The sequence below is a fragment of the Epinephelus lanceolatus genome, chromosome 20 (genome assembly GCF_041903045.1).
Source record: "Epinephelus lanceolatus isolate andai-2023 chromosome 20, ASM4190304v1, whole genome shotgun sequence".
In the NCBI taxonomy this organism is placed as follows: domain Eukaryota; kingdom Metazoa; phylum Chordata; class Actinopteri; order Perciformes; family Serranidae; genus Epinephelus; species Epinephelus lanceolatus.
In genome coordinates this window covers 25,418,044-25,436,059 of record NC_135753.1, presented here as the reverse complement: position 1 = coordinate 25,436,059, position 18,016 = coordinate 25,418,044, and the positions used below count along the sequence as shown (strand labels likewise).

At 41.8% G+C, this 18,016-nt stretch overlaps 1 protein-coding gene across 2 annotated transcripts in view; it reads left to right on the top strand.

Annotated features, from left to right (window-relative positions):
• Positions 1 to 18,016, top strand: part of cntnap2a (contactin associated protein 2a) — a 465,407-nt gene that overhangs the window by 201,312 nt on the left and 246,079 nt on the right. For both annotated transcript variants that reach the window (XM_033639118.2, XM_033639119.2), the window contains exon 3: positions 1,944 to 2,137. In XM_033639118.2, coding sequence (XP_033495009.1) covers positions 1,944 to 2,137 — 194 coding nt within the window. The remainder of the gene's footprint in view (positions 1 to 1,943; positions 2,138 to 18,016) is intronic.

The window sequence follows — 18,016 nt, the reverse complement described above, 5'->3', positions numbered from 1 at the left end:
TACTATCTCCCTTTCTCTCACCTTGTCCCCGTGGTTCTGTTTCCTTCTCTCCCTGTCATTTTCAAATCAGTCATTCTCCTTCACTTGTGCTTTCAGCCCGTCACTTTCTTATCTGTATTTGTGTCCTTTCGGAAAAAAATCCATCACAGAGAATCAAAGAAGACGGCCGTGACATGGCCAGTTCGCAGTCCATCCACCACCCACTCTTCCCGATAATCATTTCACAGTCGCATTCTGTCACAGGCTTGGCTGTTTGTTGCACTGATACATTTTCAGTGCGTGGTGTGTGTGTGTGTGTGTGAGTGTGTGTGTGTGTGTGTGTGTTTGTGTGCGCGCGCGCATTAGTCTCTACATCTGTTTTATGCACTCCAATGCACTTTGTGTGCATTTTTCTTGTATTTCTCACACTGGTTTGACTGCTCTCACAGTCGCCCACATACCATGTTGGCATCACACCTCTGTTTTTTCCTCTTACCTTCTAATGGCAGATGGAATCAGGTCAGTGGGAACCTGTCCAGCATTTTTCTTTCTCCTGTCTAGCAGTGTCCTTTTTCTTTTGTTTCTGCAGCTTTTAACCTAAGGCTCATTTAACCTGTAAGGTCCAGGGGAGTTTAGCCCTGCCTCAGGTAGACTCCTGGAGGTGTGCAGGGTAGCAACCTCTGGAGGATGCATGAGTATTTGTCTGGCAATGAGGCTAGAACAAGGACGCAGACTGCCACTGAGATACGATACAAACACAGCCATCTATTCCAACAGTCGACACTGTAGCCATGGGAAAATAGCATTGAAATGCACTCATTTGATGCTTTCAGAGATAGTAATTTTCTTCAAAGCAGTATTTCACCTTGGTAGAATGTTTTCCAACTTGAGTGCACCTACCCTGTATCGAAGATCACAAACCTTCAACTTGGGAGCTGGGTTTTTATATGCACTTCGAAACTATATGCAAAAATGCAAAGAAGAGGTCATATTTCAGTTTCACTCTAAACATTTAAAGTAATTTTCAGTTTGTATTGTCCATTTTGAGACTTGTGCGGTAAAAAAGCTATTGCAAAATGCATGTTCCACCAGAGTGAAATATCACTTTAATCTGCACTCAAGGATGCACATATTAAATCAGAGCTTAGCTGGAAATAAATGGAGATAATGGATAACCATATGTAACCATCATTATGAAGTGTGGCGTATTTGTGCATGACGGTATTTGCATTTTCACTTATTTTCATACCTAGGGAATGTCTCATTCCTGTTTTACTCCGTACTTTATGATATAAAGATCTCATCAGTAACACAGCTGTAATGTTGTGCTCAGATTCTAATCATGGCTCTTATTCTTGGCCGTTTGTATCTCTAAGCTCTAACTGAACATATTCCTAGTTTTGTGGATGATAGTGGACTCAGCAGCATTTGTAAAATGTCATATTATGTCTTGCATACCAATAATAAAAAGGAGTCCACCCTGGAATGTCATACATACTAATGCCATTCCTCGAGAAGTTGAGATGTCTGCTGGACGGTGAATAATTATATGGTTCTAAAGAACAGTACATACGCTTTTCCAGTGCCTGTCTTGGAGCAAATGTCTGGGCTGCTCTCTGCCAGACACTGACCATTAATAATAGGAAGGGTTATAGCTGTGGAGCTCCACATTGTCTTTGTAAAATGTCATTATGGCGGGACCATGCTGCCTTGGACTCAAGATCTGGTCTGCCCTGAACAGCAGCAACTCTGCATGTGCAGCGGGCAGTCTTTCTTAATAAGATATACCAAAGAAGAAGAAGAAGATGAGGGAAAAAAAATATTCCCTACTATTTGTTACAATTAATTTAATTATACCAGGGCCAAGCCAGTTTACTCCACAGACAGACAGATACTGTTAAATGGGTATTTAATGGCAACCTTTTGACTTTCCACTCATTATAAAAATGTCACTTACTCTACAGGTGCTGGTGGATGGTCACCTCTGGACAGTGACCATTACCAATGGCTACAGGTGGACCTGGGTTCAAGGAAGCAGGTGAGCGCCATAGCAACACAGGGCCGCTACAGCAGCTCTGACTGGACAACGCGGTACCGTCTCCTCTACAGCGACACAGGGAGGAACTGGAAACCATATCATCAAGATGGCAACATTTGGGTGAGTGATCAAAAATGTGTGTGTGTGTGTGTGTGTGTGTGTAGATGTATATATTGTAGGAACCTAAAAATAATAAGGGCATCAAAGACAAAGCTCTTTAGTTGTCTTGTATTTATCTTATAGCATATCCATATAGCATATCCAAAGTTATTTGCATGCACTGTAGACACCTGCAACAATGAATGTATTAAAAGGACTCATGATGGAAGAGGAAATTGAATGATACTCCATTGTAATTACAAAATGAATACATTTTTTCCTTGTCATTATCATTAAAATGTGAAGGCTTTCTTTTCACCTTCACATAACCCAGAGCAGAAAATCCTGATGTGGGAGTGCAGCATGGTGCACATAAATATTCATCAGTTAATTAGCTCAGTTTTTATCAAATGTAGAATCTCCACCACAGACTTTGTGTAAGCACTGATGCGTTCTAGATGGAAAATACAACATCAGGAAATGAGCCATTATCACTTCATTGATAGATATTTTATGGACGTGATCTCTCCGTGGCTATATTGTCTCCTGTACGTCTCTTGGTTTGAACCAACAGACCTCTGTCCCCTCATTGTTAGCGAGCACTTGAGTGGGGCATCTGACAATCCGTGATCATTAGCTAATGGGTTAATGACCCACACTATTCACTGTTGTTGTATGGTGAAGAGCTACAGGTGATAACAGATGGGCTTTCAGCAAGAGGAGAGGAGAAGAGAAGAATAGCCCTGTCATGAATAACAGTGATGCACAAAGCTAGTCAGCAGAAAGTAAAGCAGCGAGGATGTTTGCTTGTTTATCTCCACCGGTGGAGACAGGATATATGTATTTATATATATATATTTATATTTATATTTTCCCCCCAGTCTATCAGATTCTCATCTACCAGAAGACTGTCAGGTCTTTGTACTTTACTTTATGGGTCTGGGATTACACGCATTAATTAACATTAATATAATGTAAATGTATCAGATTTTGCAAAGAGGCTATAGACAAGACATACAAAAGCAGAAGAGAAAGAAAAAAGTATTTACAGCATAAATTAAAAGTAGCTTAGTAAAAACTTTGTTTAAAAAACATTATTTAAAGATTTAGAAAAATCTAGTGACAGAAATTTAATGTAATATTCATAATTCTGTTTTCAGCATTGTATAATGAAACTAAGGATCATGTTTTTGTTAGCCTATAATAAGCCCTTTGTTTCTACATAGGAAGAGGATCCACGTCCACTGAGCCAGCCATGTTGCACCGCCATGTTTCTACAGTAGCCCAATACAGACAAACTACACACTAGCACTAGAAATGGCCTTTTGTGTTTTTCTCTGTTGACGTGAAGGCCACCATATGTTCTCCTACATGCTTGGAAAGGGAGGGGTAAAGGAAGAAGTTTTCAGTTGGTTGCAATCTGCAAACTCATCACTAGATGTCACTAAATCCAATACACTGGTCCTTTAACAAACAGTACATACAGCACTTACAGTAACAGTAATATCATGCAAACCTTTAATATTTCACCTACTGGCTGAATTCTGTAACTCACAGAATATATTGTGTGTATATTGTATATTTGCAACAGACGTTGGCTAGACTTTTTTGTCGCCGCTCATTTTGACCGACAGGGTCATAAAAATCCGGTCATAATCTATTTTTACCGGTCATTTTAATTTTCCTTTAAAATGTTCAAAGATATTTAGTTTTCATTCGTTCGTTTTTAATAAATCCAACAAGCAAGTTATAAAGTGTGCATTAATAAGGACATGAACGAAAAGATGAACAGACATCCACACACCCGTGCCATTCTGGACACACCAGATGAGGAACCGAAGTGCAGCGCCCAGCAGCGGAGGCAGTTTTCAATTGGCGCCCATGTTAACCTATCTGACTGTCCACACAGGCTGCTGAGTAGAGTGGAGTGCCCGTTCAGTTCGGCGTCTGGTCGATTTTTCACGGGAGCCGCGAGCACTTCTGTTAAGTTGGATAGAGCGGATCGTACCAAACAGGAAGTCGGACACAGAAAAGACGAGAGAATCCGGCCAATTTTCAAAATAAAATAACAGCACGCACCGAGGAATGTGTGGAGAAAATACCGTGTTTATAATTCAAAATAACACAACAGTGCATAACCAAACACATTTTTCAATACCCTAATCACTTCATTACAATTTTAATTTTGTGTCACCGAGCCTACAGACATAACTACATGAATTAAATGGTCAGAACAATATGCCCTATTCATTCAGTGTTTATCCAACATGCTCAATACATGGACATGCAATGACAAATTGTAATTAACTTATTACATTATAAAAAACGATTAAAATATGGACTTACCCATGTTTAAAATGACCTGTTGAAGTGAAAAAACGAGTACTGACGGGAACAGACGAGTGGAGTCAATGTTTAACCGGCACGGAGAGCGCAGGAGAAATGCGCTGCCTGTGTGGACAGTCAAGCGCCTGTGAGTATACTCACAGGACTTCCACGGCACTACGGTCCGGTATGTCCAGGGCTCAACAACGCTACATGAAGCACATGAATGACTTTTTCTCTGCAGTGTGAAAACAGCAGCCACTGACTGTGCACTCCGCCGCCATGTGGGCAGGGGTGGTAATTGCAACCGGTCAAAATGACCGACGGCCTTCAGATTTTCCGGTCATTGCTGTAAAAAAACAGTCAATGACCGAGAATATCTGGTTAACGCGACCTCTGATTTGCAAAGCCAGTTAATTAGGTATATTACATCCTGTGTTTACATCCATGTTTATTTGCTAGCAGTCCTCCCCCTGCCTTTGCTAATGCATTTCATCATACCTTGACGTGTCACCCCAACTTGTTAATTAGTGGAATAATGTGAATGTGAAAACAGAGATTATAGCGCTAAAAGAGGTCATTAACTCCTCACAAAACCTTTAACTTTGTCGATGTAATAAGTAAACAAGTTAATGTCTTTCTTTCTCATCTACGTTCAGATAAAAAAAGCTTTGAAAACAGATGTAATAAACACAAGCTGACCCTGCTTACACCTGTCTCTGAAAACTCACTACATATCATAATGTTATTAAGTAGTGGATCTGTTAAAGGGAAAATGTGTTTTCCTAAATAATAATAAATCTGCATGTCTTTGGAGTGTGGGAGGAAGCCGGAGTGCCCGGAGAGAACCCACGCTGACACAGGGAGAACATGCAAACTCCGCACAGAAGGGCTCCCACGCCCGGGATTGAACCGGCAACCCTCTTGCTGTGAGGCGAGAGTGCTAACCACCACAGCACCGTGCCGCCCTAATCAAGAAATTATAGGTCTTAAATGCAGAAGAAGCACTTTTACTAGTCTGGGGTTAGCGTACACTGATGACAAGTAAATTTGCTTTCCTGCCAGTGTTATTAAATAGATATGGAGCCCAATGCCACAGTGACACACGCTATGGTTTAATCATGACATTAACATCCTGTAGACTGTTGCAGACTTGACAACATAAACATCCTAAATGTGTCCCTTTGTATTTCCTGTTGGAATATTTGTTAATGCAGTAGCTGACAGGAAGTAAACAGGGAACGAAGCTGATGCTATAGCAATGGAACTGCAATGAAAAGGCCTATAGCCTAATGTTTCAACGTAGGCTTTTCTTTGGCGCAGCTCGTGATTGTTGATGGTATTTAAGCTTAAAGGAGGTGTACGACATTCAGAGCATATCTATGATTCAGAGTCTGAGCCGGGTGCCTGCGCATGGCTCTCAACATGGAGGTGGCTGAGCAGCAGCTAGCAGTTAATGTTGCTATCAGCATGAACAGTGCTAACAACTGCAACTGTGCTGATTGAGCTATCATCAGCCCCTTCTACACTGCCAGATTTTCCGTGAATGTTGGGCTGTTTTGCCGGCAAGCTGCGAGCATTTAGACACACAGAGCCGGATTGACAAGTTGATCCAAGGTGCCTAATTTTCCACCTCGTAGGGTAGTCATATTGGCGGAACCCTTTTAGTTTAAACAGACCGAGGTGGCCTTCTGCAACGGGAGGGGCTCTTGAAAACTTGTGGGAGGAGCTGTTGATGATGCCACACGTGCGAGCCACTGGCGGTGGATAAGCAGGAAACAGCCGATAGCAGGAATTAGCGAGCAGCTAGTAGCAAGAGGGAAACGCAAACCTGACAGACACTGTAAAGATGAGCAACTGGGGAGACAAAGAATTGGGCACCCTCCTTGTCCTCACAAACAAAGAGGCCATTAACCGTCAGATGACGGGGACGGTGAAGAACGGACCGATTTACGAGAGAATTGCAGAAGGACTGACCAGCCACGGCTTCCCTCCCACATCTCTGTTTACGTCACACGCTGAGCTTCACGTTTTGTTACTTGCTCACGCCCCCCATTGCCCCGAAAAAGGCGCATTCTGTATAAACAAAAGTAGGTAGACAGCATTTTGCCGCACTCCCCGATTTTGTTTATATACTGCCAATGCTGAAAGAAGACTGACTGGGCTTTCCTGCAAATTTGCACAATTCCTGTTTAAAAAGGGCTACTGTTTAACCAGGGAGGAACTGAAGGGTGGCCTTACACTTTCATGATGATGCCAACGCTGGCAAACAAGCACAGTGCAGAGCGGCAGCAATTAGCTAGCCAGTGGGATACACTTAGAGACGCACTGTCAATCACAACAAAGAACAGAGAAGCTCAGATTACATCACACTCAGAGGTAGCTTGGCTACATTTCTGCTTAGGACGCCATTACATCACTATAGCTTTACATAGCAAATAGTTTTATTAATGCTCTGAATGTCATAAATAGCTCCTTTAAGGAAGTGTTTCCTCTCAGTAATTTCGGACAGAGTATCTTTAAACTAATCTGTCCCTCAGATTTAATTCCTGAAATGCTGCTGTGCAATACAAGCTCTTGTACCTCTTCTGACAGGGCAAGAAAACACTGGTCACCTAATGTGTGGGCAGTGGGCAAGTCCTCAACTAATGAGGTATAGAGCCTTGATAAAGATAAATGGGCGCTGTCACCGTTCAGTATGAGAAGATCCCACATGTGAAGAACCTTGTTCACCAGCCACAGAGTGTTTGTTACTGTTTGTTTTCATACTCCCGAATGAGCACAGTATTTTTTTTTTGCATGTGTGCATTTCTGTCTGTGGGTATTAAGCTGCATTCAGTCCCAAATAGCTTCATCATTAATTTCTCTTTTAGTACTGTTAGGACCGCATGCGGTGACAAATATGGATCATTTACAGTTGAAAGTAAATTAAGCTGTTGTTTTTGTGTGCTGCATCATAATTGTTTGCCGATTATTATTTATTCAGAAGTGTTTTCCTTCTGCCATTAACCCTGATTCATTGCCTCTAATATTTCTGCAAATACTCCAAAACACATTCATCTTGTATGTATTTGTAACTATAGTCGACTTTTTTTTTCTGTTTTGCCTCGATAGATGACATATATATTGCTTTTTAATTTATCGCCAGTGTAATTCAAAATATTGCTTATGTAAACAAATACAGAGCCAATAATTTTAAGCTGGGCATATACCATCAATAACCCCCAGCGCGGTAACAAGCAAAGCTGGAGCCATTTATTTCTCTCTGTCTTATTTAGAAGAGGCTTTGGGATTGCAGCAATCTACATGAGAGCGCACACACACGTGCATGCACACATACTCTACACTTACTAAAGCTAAATATCTTTTTGGTGAATGTGTGTGTGTGTGTGTGTTTGCGTGTAAGTGGTGATAACGTTGGAGCTATCAGTGCTATTGATCAAAGGGATGGGTTGGGATGGTAGGGCGCTTAAGTCAACCTAATGTTTCACCCACACACACACACACACACACACACACACACACACACACACGTACACACTGCTACCATCAGGGCCTGTTGCAGCCCATTCAATCACATTCGGCTCAATCCCATTCACCACTCGATGAGGTTCACACAGTGATCCCCAGAGAGAAAACCACCTGTCCTTCAGTCTTATGCATGGAGGTTCTATTCAGGAACATTTTGCCACGAATCACCGCCTGCCGTTACTCCACGCTGATGACTTAACTCTTACACTGCCAAACTGAGAGGACAAGTTTCAGTCAAAGCAGCAGTGTTGATGCTAGCTGAAGTGTTGTGACTGTGATTGACTGGGGAGTGGGGTTTGAATTATGGGGACGGGAGTAAAACAGCAGGTCAAGGTAAAAACAAGAGGCAGTGGTGGTTGAAATAGCTAGGTATCCTTCTTAAATATAATCATAAACATTACATTTTCCATATTCCTGCCTGGAAATATCTTGTAAAATATTTTCAGACACCCCCTAAGTGGACTTTAGAATTTATTAAGCTTGAGGTTAGCTGAAGTCTCTTCATCTGCCTTACTCCAATCATTGCAGTGGCTCGTTCTCATTAAAGTCTATGCTCACATTTGTCACTCAAGCAATGAAGAGCAAGCTTATTAAAGTAGCTATCTATTGCATCGTGTTCTCATCCCAACTCGCCAAATATTTCTGCTTTGTCAGTAACATTCATGTCTACATATGACGCGCTAGATATCCTCCTGCATTCGTTGATGATGTTTGAGGGCCGCGTGTCAATTTGTCTGCTGAATGCATTGTGTCTCTAAATAAACTTCTGCTTTCACAGGAAATGTACAGTTACGTAGAGTCTTTTTCAAAATAAACTTAAAACATCCATAAAACACCTCATATTTATGTATTTTTTCTTTGTGCAACACAAGCATGTGGTTAGGTTTAAAAAATACATCATGGTTTGGCTCTACATTCACACAGGAAGCAAACACTAGACTCCTGGGTAAAAGTCCAAGGTATGTTTGGCCCATCCACCACCCTTCCCACCCAACCTATAAGGACTTTCCAGTTCCTTATATTATGTTCCGGCAGTGTTTCAAACTGATGCTGTCCAGTGGCGCATCATACAGCATACATGGGTCACGATTTTCGAATTTCGAATAGTCGTTTTATTTTTGAAAAATCGATTTTTTAATGCAACGATTACCATTCACCGTCTTATTTCCCCCCTTTATTTGACATGCAATTCAGCTCCTAACCGCACAAGGGCAGTATAGGATTGCTACAGCGGTGTGAGATGGGCTAGATGGAGGGGGGCGGGAGGGGCGGGGCGATTATTCGAAAAATTGTCGAATAGTTGCCACGATTTTCGAATAGTGTTTTTGCTTGTGCTGCCCATCCCTAATACAGCCACAAGGCACTGTCTGGCCACATTTTCAACTGGCGCTGCTTGTCTGCGTGTCATACTGCCACAAGAGGCACCGTCCAGCCCACTGGAGGCGTATCATACCACTGCTACCGACTGCCTTACCCCCAAATTCCACCAGATGCGTGTGGGTTGCGTCTGCGCTCTATAACGGCAGCGGAGCCGATACATTTCAATTCTAGTCAATGAGTGTGCTTCCACCGGCTGCGGCTGTGCTGCGTTCCGGCTCCGTCACAGCTGTAGCGCTCCAGAGCCCTCTGCAACAGATACGCAGGACTTCTACTTTTGCCGGATGCCGGAGCACAACACAGCAATTCAGCAAAGAGCAGATTGTGCGGGGCAGGAAATCAGTGTTCACGGCAGATCATATTTCCCTGCACTACACCTTGAAAACGTCATAATGGGCGGAGGCAGGCCTGAAGTCAACAGGTCAGAGGATTTCAGACGTCATTTCACCCTGTTGACACCATGGACGAGGAGATGTTATTCGTGGAGGTGCAAAACCATAAAATCATATATGACCCGTATAATATATATCGCGTGATTATGCGTGAATTCGCGAGATCTCGTGGGTCCTCGTGACTCCCGCTGTCCGGCGGAGCTGCAATGCTCTGCACCACAAACGCAGCCGGTGGGTGTTGACGGATGGCGGAGCACGCAGCGGATAACCAGTGCAGCCGTTACGCATTCCAGTGGAATTCCGGCGTAACTGGCGCAGCCCCGAGGTGTATCATACTGTTGCAAAAGGTGGCTTTTGGCGTTGGTGTCTGACCCCAAAATCACAGCAGCAGTATTTAACAAGTCTGTTTAGCTAGTGTAATACACTTGACTTTCTTTAAGGTTACTTTGAAGACTGAAACATTAGCCTAAGTACTTAAAGACATAGCCCACCCAAAAATCCAACTTTGTCAGCTGCTTTCTTACCTTGAAAGTAATCTTATTAAAAAAATGAGTCCATATTCTACAAGATCTTTTTCATAGGTGCTATATGTTTCTTACATCGGAATTAATACAAAGATAGCAGTCACTAGCCTAGGCTTTTGAGCCCCTAGACCGAGTCCTTTCTTATCCATTCATTTTGGTGTTGGGACCAGTGCAGCATCTACAATCTGTTTTGTTTTTTTCAATTAGACTGTTTTAAAGTAAGAAAACAGTTAACAAATTTAGATTATTGGGTGGTCTATGCCTTCAATATTAGTGTTAGGCACAGGCCTATGCTCTACCTACCTCTTTGGCAGGTTGATAGTGTCTTTGGTTTTGGTACAGCATTGGATGGGTCTGTGTTTGAGTGGAAATGTTGGTCTGCTGTTATTGTGTGTGAGTGTGTGTGTGGATCAAACTAGCTGGCAGTTTTGCTCTTGACTACTCTGTTGGTGACCCCTGACTACAAAAGTTGTTGAGTGTTATGTGCCCCATGAGCTTGTGTAATGTATTTGTTTCATCGTCTCCTACAGCTATCACATTAAACAAGCAAGATATTGATATAAGATTCTAAGACTTTAGTTCATAGAAGCACACGTGGAGAAAAAGTTTGACCCTCCGATTGTCATCGTATAATTCTCACTCTGCTTGGGGGGGGGGGGGGGTTGTTCTCAAAGGCCTGGCAACTACAGTATTGGTTTTGTGAAAAATAATGTTTTTAATGCCCCACTAATGTACTGCTGAGGAGTCACAATGACATTGATGAATTGCTGTGATAATTAAACCTGCTTGAACAGCGGACGATGCCTAAGAGACTGTCAATACTCGCTTCAAATAATCAGTTACACAATTATCATACTTATAGGGGAAAACACTGCATAGATAATTTATTATTGAGTTATCTTTTAAATATCACAGTAAATAGAGAGTGGAGTTTTTAACTGAGTTTGCTGAAGAGGAATGTGTTGATTAGCAAGTTCATATTGTTTGTATCTTGTGTTGTACAAGGACGCACATGCACACACTGGTTTGTTTGACCTTAATGATACATTTTATGATTGAAAACCATCTTTGTTTAGAATTATAACTCCACAGTGGGTACTTGAATGAAAGTTATTTTTTATGTGTCATATACTCTGGTAATAAATAAATGAAAAATAGAAAATCCAGCTTATAAATTAGCGGCAGTTGCAAAAATGTCAGTATAACACGTTTTAGAAAGTTTGAGTACTCAATGACAGGTAACAATTTGAAGTGTATGTCTTGGAAACCTTTCAAGTGATCATCTTGATGTCTTTTGTCAGTTTAAGTGTCAGACGTTGATTCAGCAGTTGCGGCATCATGATTTAATGTGTGTCTCAGTGGGAACATTAAAAGCTAAATGTGGTGTGTAGTGAATTCTGTGAAAGCACAGAAAAACATTCTCTGTCTGACTGCACATTAAAACTCAATTAACTTAACAAACATTCTAAGTCACATGTTCCGTCGACACACTTGTTTACCATAACTCTTGTTTAGATAATGCCAGCAGGCTCTGTCTCACTGTCAGATTATATATTAACGTGGATGAGAAGCTTGAAGCTGCAAGTACACCAGGTCAGCAGACAGTAATGTATGTATCCAATAAAGTAGCACAGCCAGTGCTGCAAATCTTACGCTGATACAGGATCTCAGAGGGACGTGTTAATAATGGCTTCTCTCTGGACCAATGAAAAATAGCCCTATATGTGTTTTTTGGTCTTAGGACGATTCTTAAATATGGCATTAGTCCCTGCCACCAAAACTTTTTCCATAGCACTGGCTTCTTTTCTGCAAGGTAGTATTAAATGTGCAGAAAACAAACATCTCTTTTTCATGTTTCATGTATGCATGCCTCTTCCTGTTATGAGGTGTACAGAGGCATCGCATTCATATTCCTTAGTGTGTGCTGTAAACAAGAAGGCTACAACTGTATGGTGATCTTCTGCGCAGCAAAATTATTATTCAGTAGTACATGATGCTAATATTCATAAAGATACCTTAGTACTTAACAGCAGTTAAGTCAGAACAAAAGGGGGTAAAAATACAAATCTTTTGCTGTAAATTGACCTCATAGAGAAAAAGCATCTCTGAGATTAACAGCGACACGGGACCCAAATAATTTTTCAAGCCTCTGTGCTTGGAAACACATTACTGACCTTGTTATCTTGTCAGCTGGCCTGTGAGCCTTTTGGCTCATGCTTGAGAAACCAGGGCATAAGGCAAGTGAGTTACAGTTGCTCGGACAGGGCTACTAATCTAACACATATCATACAGTGGTATCTGTATTTTGAATCTTACATGTTGTGAGATTAACACTTCTACTTCCTGGTGTCTTTGTAGCCTGTGAAGAGAAATTTTACCACTTGATATAGGGCCAGTTCTTAAAACTAGGTCACTTATGTAGTACAAATTTGAAATTATTTTGCTTTAGTGCCAGAAAAAAAGCTTCCAACAACCAAAATGCATTGTCCAGACTGCTCCCAGACAAACTGGCATACCAGTATTATGTCTCTTCACCAAGGCTCTTGTTGAATTACAGCAAGTTTTTTCTGAGCGGTAACCTCTGGGGCTGAAAAATAAAGCCAACATGCCAGTGCCAAAATCTGCAGTCCTCCACTCCAGGTACGAAAACAGTTTGGGTCTCTATAGTTAAATTCCTCGTTCATGACAACTGCACAGGGATGATTATTTATGTAACTCACCTGTTTACATTTTATTAAGGCTTCAAGTCAATAGTGTCCTCGGCTTCTCAGTCAGATCCACCTCTCGCTCCTCCACAGCTCCACCTTCTCATCCAAATATGGTTTATTTAAAATGGCGATTGCCAAAATGCTGAACTCAAGGCGTCAAAATGGGAGTCCACAAACCAATGGGCGATGTCACTGTAGCTACGTCCATTATTTTTGCAGTCTTTGGCTTTTTCACTTATCATGGTGTATAATTGTTTTGTACCAGTGTTGTACCAGTGTTTTAAGCAAATGATGTGAGAATGTCGAAAAAAAAAAAATAAATTGCAGCTTGATTTATTTATCCGTGATATTTCACAGTCAGCTCTAAGAAAGTAAAGCAACAAGAGAAATGAAAGTACAATGCTGACTTTTTGAACTTGAGTGATTTTCCCTGTTGCAAGATTTAAATTGCCCTCTGTGCTTTTGCATCTGATTAAATACAGACATCAAGTGCCTCATACATTTCCATTTCCATTCAGGCATTTGGCTGACACTTTTATCTGGAGGGGCTTACATTAGGAGGAAAGAGAGGAAAGTAAGTGTACATTAGTGCAAGGGTCCAGAAAGGCAACGATGAAGCAAGGAGAAATGAATAAAATTGTTAGTGTAAAAACAAAGATAAGAAGAGCGCTCAAAATATCTTGCATATATGTATTAAAGTGCTGTAAAGGAGGGGTGTATGTGCTGATACAGAGAACTGGTCTGGCATTAAAACAAGTCTTGGGCTGCAGTCTTTAGACACTCTAACAGATGAATAAAAGCAAATATGATTAAGGGCCTGTCCCAATACCCCCCTTTAGCCCTACCCCTTGGCCCTACCCCTACATTTGCACGTTCCCGCAAGGGGTAGTGGGGTCCCAATTCCTTTTTGTGTGTAGGGGTAGGGGGCATAACGAGGGGAGATTTCAGATGCTGACTTGCCAGCAAGGGGTAGACGTCACCATGGCTACCACCGAGCAAAAGACGGGGAAAAAAGTTCATACATAGCATCGTCAGGTTGCTTGTTAGCTAGCTAGCTAGCTCGCACTATCTGGCGTCTGTCATCTGTCCTGTTCTGCAAAATTGTCGGACTTTTCACATTACGATAACACGCCAGCTAGTATAACTATGCTGCCTCACAATGTTAGCTGGTTAGCTAGCTAGCAGAAGTCCCCTATCGTCTGTCGTTCATCAAATGAAGCATAATGAACGCAGCAAATGTGATCGGTAGGATGAATGAGACTCCATTGTAGATGCCGGTTGGAAATGTAGATGGCTTGCAGCTTCCTGTTTAAAATAGTTACGTATGCGTGAACATAACTGATGCGGTGATGTAGTGAGTGGTGTCCCAATTCCTAGGGAAAGATTTCTACCCCTACCCCTCTTTGCTTCATTTTGAGAGCCAAGGGGTAGGGCCAAGGGCTAAGGGGTAGTGGACAAGGGGGGGTATTGGGATTGGGCCTAAAAAGTATGGTGGCCGAGAGAGGTCACAATACACGCAAACTCCAAAAAACCAGCAAATCCACACAACACACGCACATTAAATAAACACCCCCAAATTCATAAAGCACATTCATCGATTTCGCAATACATACGCTGCAAATCCTCAAACCACAAGCAAATAAGATAACGCGATGCAAGCGTTTTGCTTCTTGCTTGTGCTGTGAGCATTTGCATCGCGTTATCTCATTTTTTTGTGTGTTGGGAAATCGATGAATGTGTTTTTTGAATGTGGGGGTGTTTTCTTAATGTGCGTGTGTTGTGGCCTCTCTCAACCACTGTAAAAAAGTCCCCATTATGATGACATATACACTTTTTATATGTATTTATGTATAAGTATACAACGTCTGTGTATAGCAACAGACTAGATTCAAGTATTTCTAAAGCAGTGGCTCCTGACTGTTCCAGCCACGGGATCCAGATTTCTCCTTCGGCATTAGTTCAAGGTCCACACAGTTTAATCTATTCAGCTTTATACTTGTGTTTGGCCGCGTCACCAAGCTAGTTTGCTGTCAAATAGCTCTACAGCAGGAAACAGCACTTCCAAATAAAAGCTCTGTGACAGAAATTCATTGTACTTAAAATTGGAATTTGTTTTTTACAAATTTGACATGTTTGCGAGTCACTTGTGGTCCATTTAGGATGCATTCGTGACCCACTCTAGGACCACGACCCACCAGTTGGGAACCACTGCTAAAGACCATTTGGTTACAAAGGTACACCACCAACTTCCAGTGCTCACTGGGCTACTTGGTGCAATTTTAGCATTAATTGAACACACTACACGCTAATGCACTTCTGCTTCTCTGAGGAGAACCCTTTGTTTTGAAGGACCAAACGCCTCACTCATACATTCATACTGTATTTAGCCAGCGAAACTGTTGACTGCTAAATGTCAGCTTGTAACTGAGTGATTAGGAGGGGTGCTCCAGATCTCAGCAGGGGTGCTACTGTACTGTAGGTTAACTTTGCATTTGCTACGCTTTATATATAATTGCTGTCGTTCTTTATTGATGGCATGGACCATTTTCCTTTCCTTGTCAAGCTTGTGTGTATAAAGTTTGTGTGAATGTTGGCTTTGCTGTGATGATATCAGGAGTAGGAGAAGGGGAGATATTATGTAAACAGAAATATTTAACTAATGTATTTGCTCTAATTATAGCCGCACAGTCGAGCAGGAGCTGCTGTTAAGAAAAGCCTCCCGTGTTTGAATGATGATAGCCTTTCATTAACTCATCTAGAAATCATTTCAGCCAGACCAATACTCCAACCAAGCCCTCCTGCACTGCATTGGTGGTTCTGTCTTAGTGGCGCTACACATAAATGGCACTGCCCTTGTAGTCATGATAGTAGACACATTATAAAGGGTAATATTTTCTTTTTGATAACAAGTAATTGCTTTTGCCAGTAACACAAGAGAAACAGGCAGCCGCTTGTTCTGTCATACATGAATGCCTGTTTTTTCACTGATTATCAATTGTTCTGCAGATAAATGTTATGTCGAGATACACACTACATTCAACCATGCATAGATTAACTAAAGCCAGTGCTATCCAAGATGCTATGTAATGAGTCAAGTCACAGATGGAGATGATCCATAACCACCACCCAAACGGCAACTGGCACCAGCTGATAAGAGAGACTGGGGAGGGGATCAAAGGAGATTATTTACGACAGAGGAAATGAGGTGCACTCGTTTGATATTAATGCGAGGTCTTTAGGAGGTGTAGCATTAAGTTTGATGTGTGTATTAATAGATATTATCCTCTTGTTTTGATCCTGACGTATATTGACCCAGCACATAAATTACATCACATAAAGAGCCAACCAGGCCCCAGATGCATATAAACATGTTCATGCACACACACACATTGACTCACAGCGACTTCTGCTGACCATTTGCCGCCGGCCATTGTAAATGAATGATTACATCCAGCATTAAAGTCCAAAATGTTTGAATTTAACTAATCAGACCACAGAGGAACGCAGTGCTCGCAGTCATTGATATAAAGTCTTTTCTAACTTTCGGCTCTATATCTTGATCCACTGCACAGACTTCACAGGACTTGAACGTCAGCCCCTTTAATGTCACTTCACTCCATTCCAGATAAGAGTTGTACGGGAATTAAAAATTGCTGAGTGTGAATAACGAATATGATGAATTGAAATAGATAAAGAGGACACTTCCCAGTGAGCCATGGAAGTCTCCTTTGGTATGACTTGAGTGGCTGCTATGAAATTTTAATAGCGCTGTCATGAACATGAACATTGTACTTCTGTGGAAGTGGACAAGACGTGGCACTGAGGTTTGTGGCACCCATTTTATATCAGCTATGCACAGGTGGTGCCCTACCAACCACTTTTCTTTTTTTTTTTTTGGTCCATAAGAGTATTAGTGATGAGTGGTGTCTGTCTGACTCATTTTGCTGAATAGAACTTGCCTCTTTCCAAATGGCTCTTGTGGGTCTTACAATTAATGTCAAAGCTCTGGGTGAGTAGGCGGTGTGATGCACGAGGAGGAGTCAAACATGAATGAGTGTAAAAATGCCGGCCCCCTCAAACATCATGTCAAAACACACATGCACTTCCAAATAATGAGTAGTTAGCAGGCGCAGGCAGGCGCAGGCGTTCAGACAAACAGGCCGACTTAGCTCCATGTGGTGTGTGAGGTTTCATAGCCGTGCCGGGGAGGCAGTCTTCACTCCATCAGTGTTGGTCCCTGGTGAGCAGAGGGGAGAGAAGGTGCCAAATGTTCACAGGCTGAGTAATGGGCTCTTAAAGCTCTATTCTTTCCTTGTGTGTGTATGTGTGTGTATGTGTGTGTCCCTGTCTGGCTCTCTGTAAAATTAAATTCAATGCAGGGGAATATTTTGCACACCAATGATAATTTAGTGAAGTCTGATGCGGAAATACTGATGATGGTTTAATGCTAAAATGTTTCTTGATTTTTACTGAGGCCTTTCCTTCTTTCGATTACTCCACAGCAATTAATTATCCCAAAATGGAAGTGCATAGAAAAGTATTAGCATGAAATGTTCTGGAAGTGTTTCTCGTTTTTCAGATAATAATGTATGGGAAGCAAAGAAAAGGTTTTCAGTTCCCTTTGTCACCAGCTCTTTGGGAGCTCCTTTTAGCAGATGAGAGCAGTTAATGAGAGACCGAACTGAATAGCAGCACTTCGGCACATGGCAATAACGGATAAAAGGGGTTATAATAATGTAGCAGCTCCAATAAACTAACAGAAAGAACATTGGAAACACCTCGTCTGCACAGATAAAAATATGTGTTAAAGCATTTGATGCAAAGAAATTAGCAAAAATGCACAAAGCAGAAAATGGAAGTAAAGTTGGCGTGATGTTGATAGGTTTGCCTTTTATCAATAGGACAGCTGTTGGTGTGAAAGGGGAAAGAGAGGGTTACGACATGCAGCAAAGGGCCGTAGGTTGGAATCAAACCTGCGGCCGCTGTGGCAAGGACTCGATCTTTGTAAATTGGGTTACTGCTCTACCAGGGGAGCTAATGGGT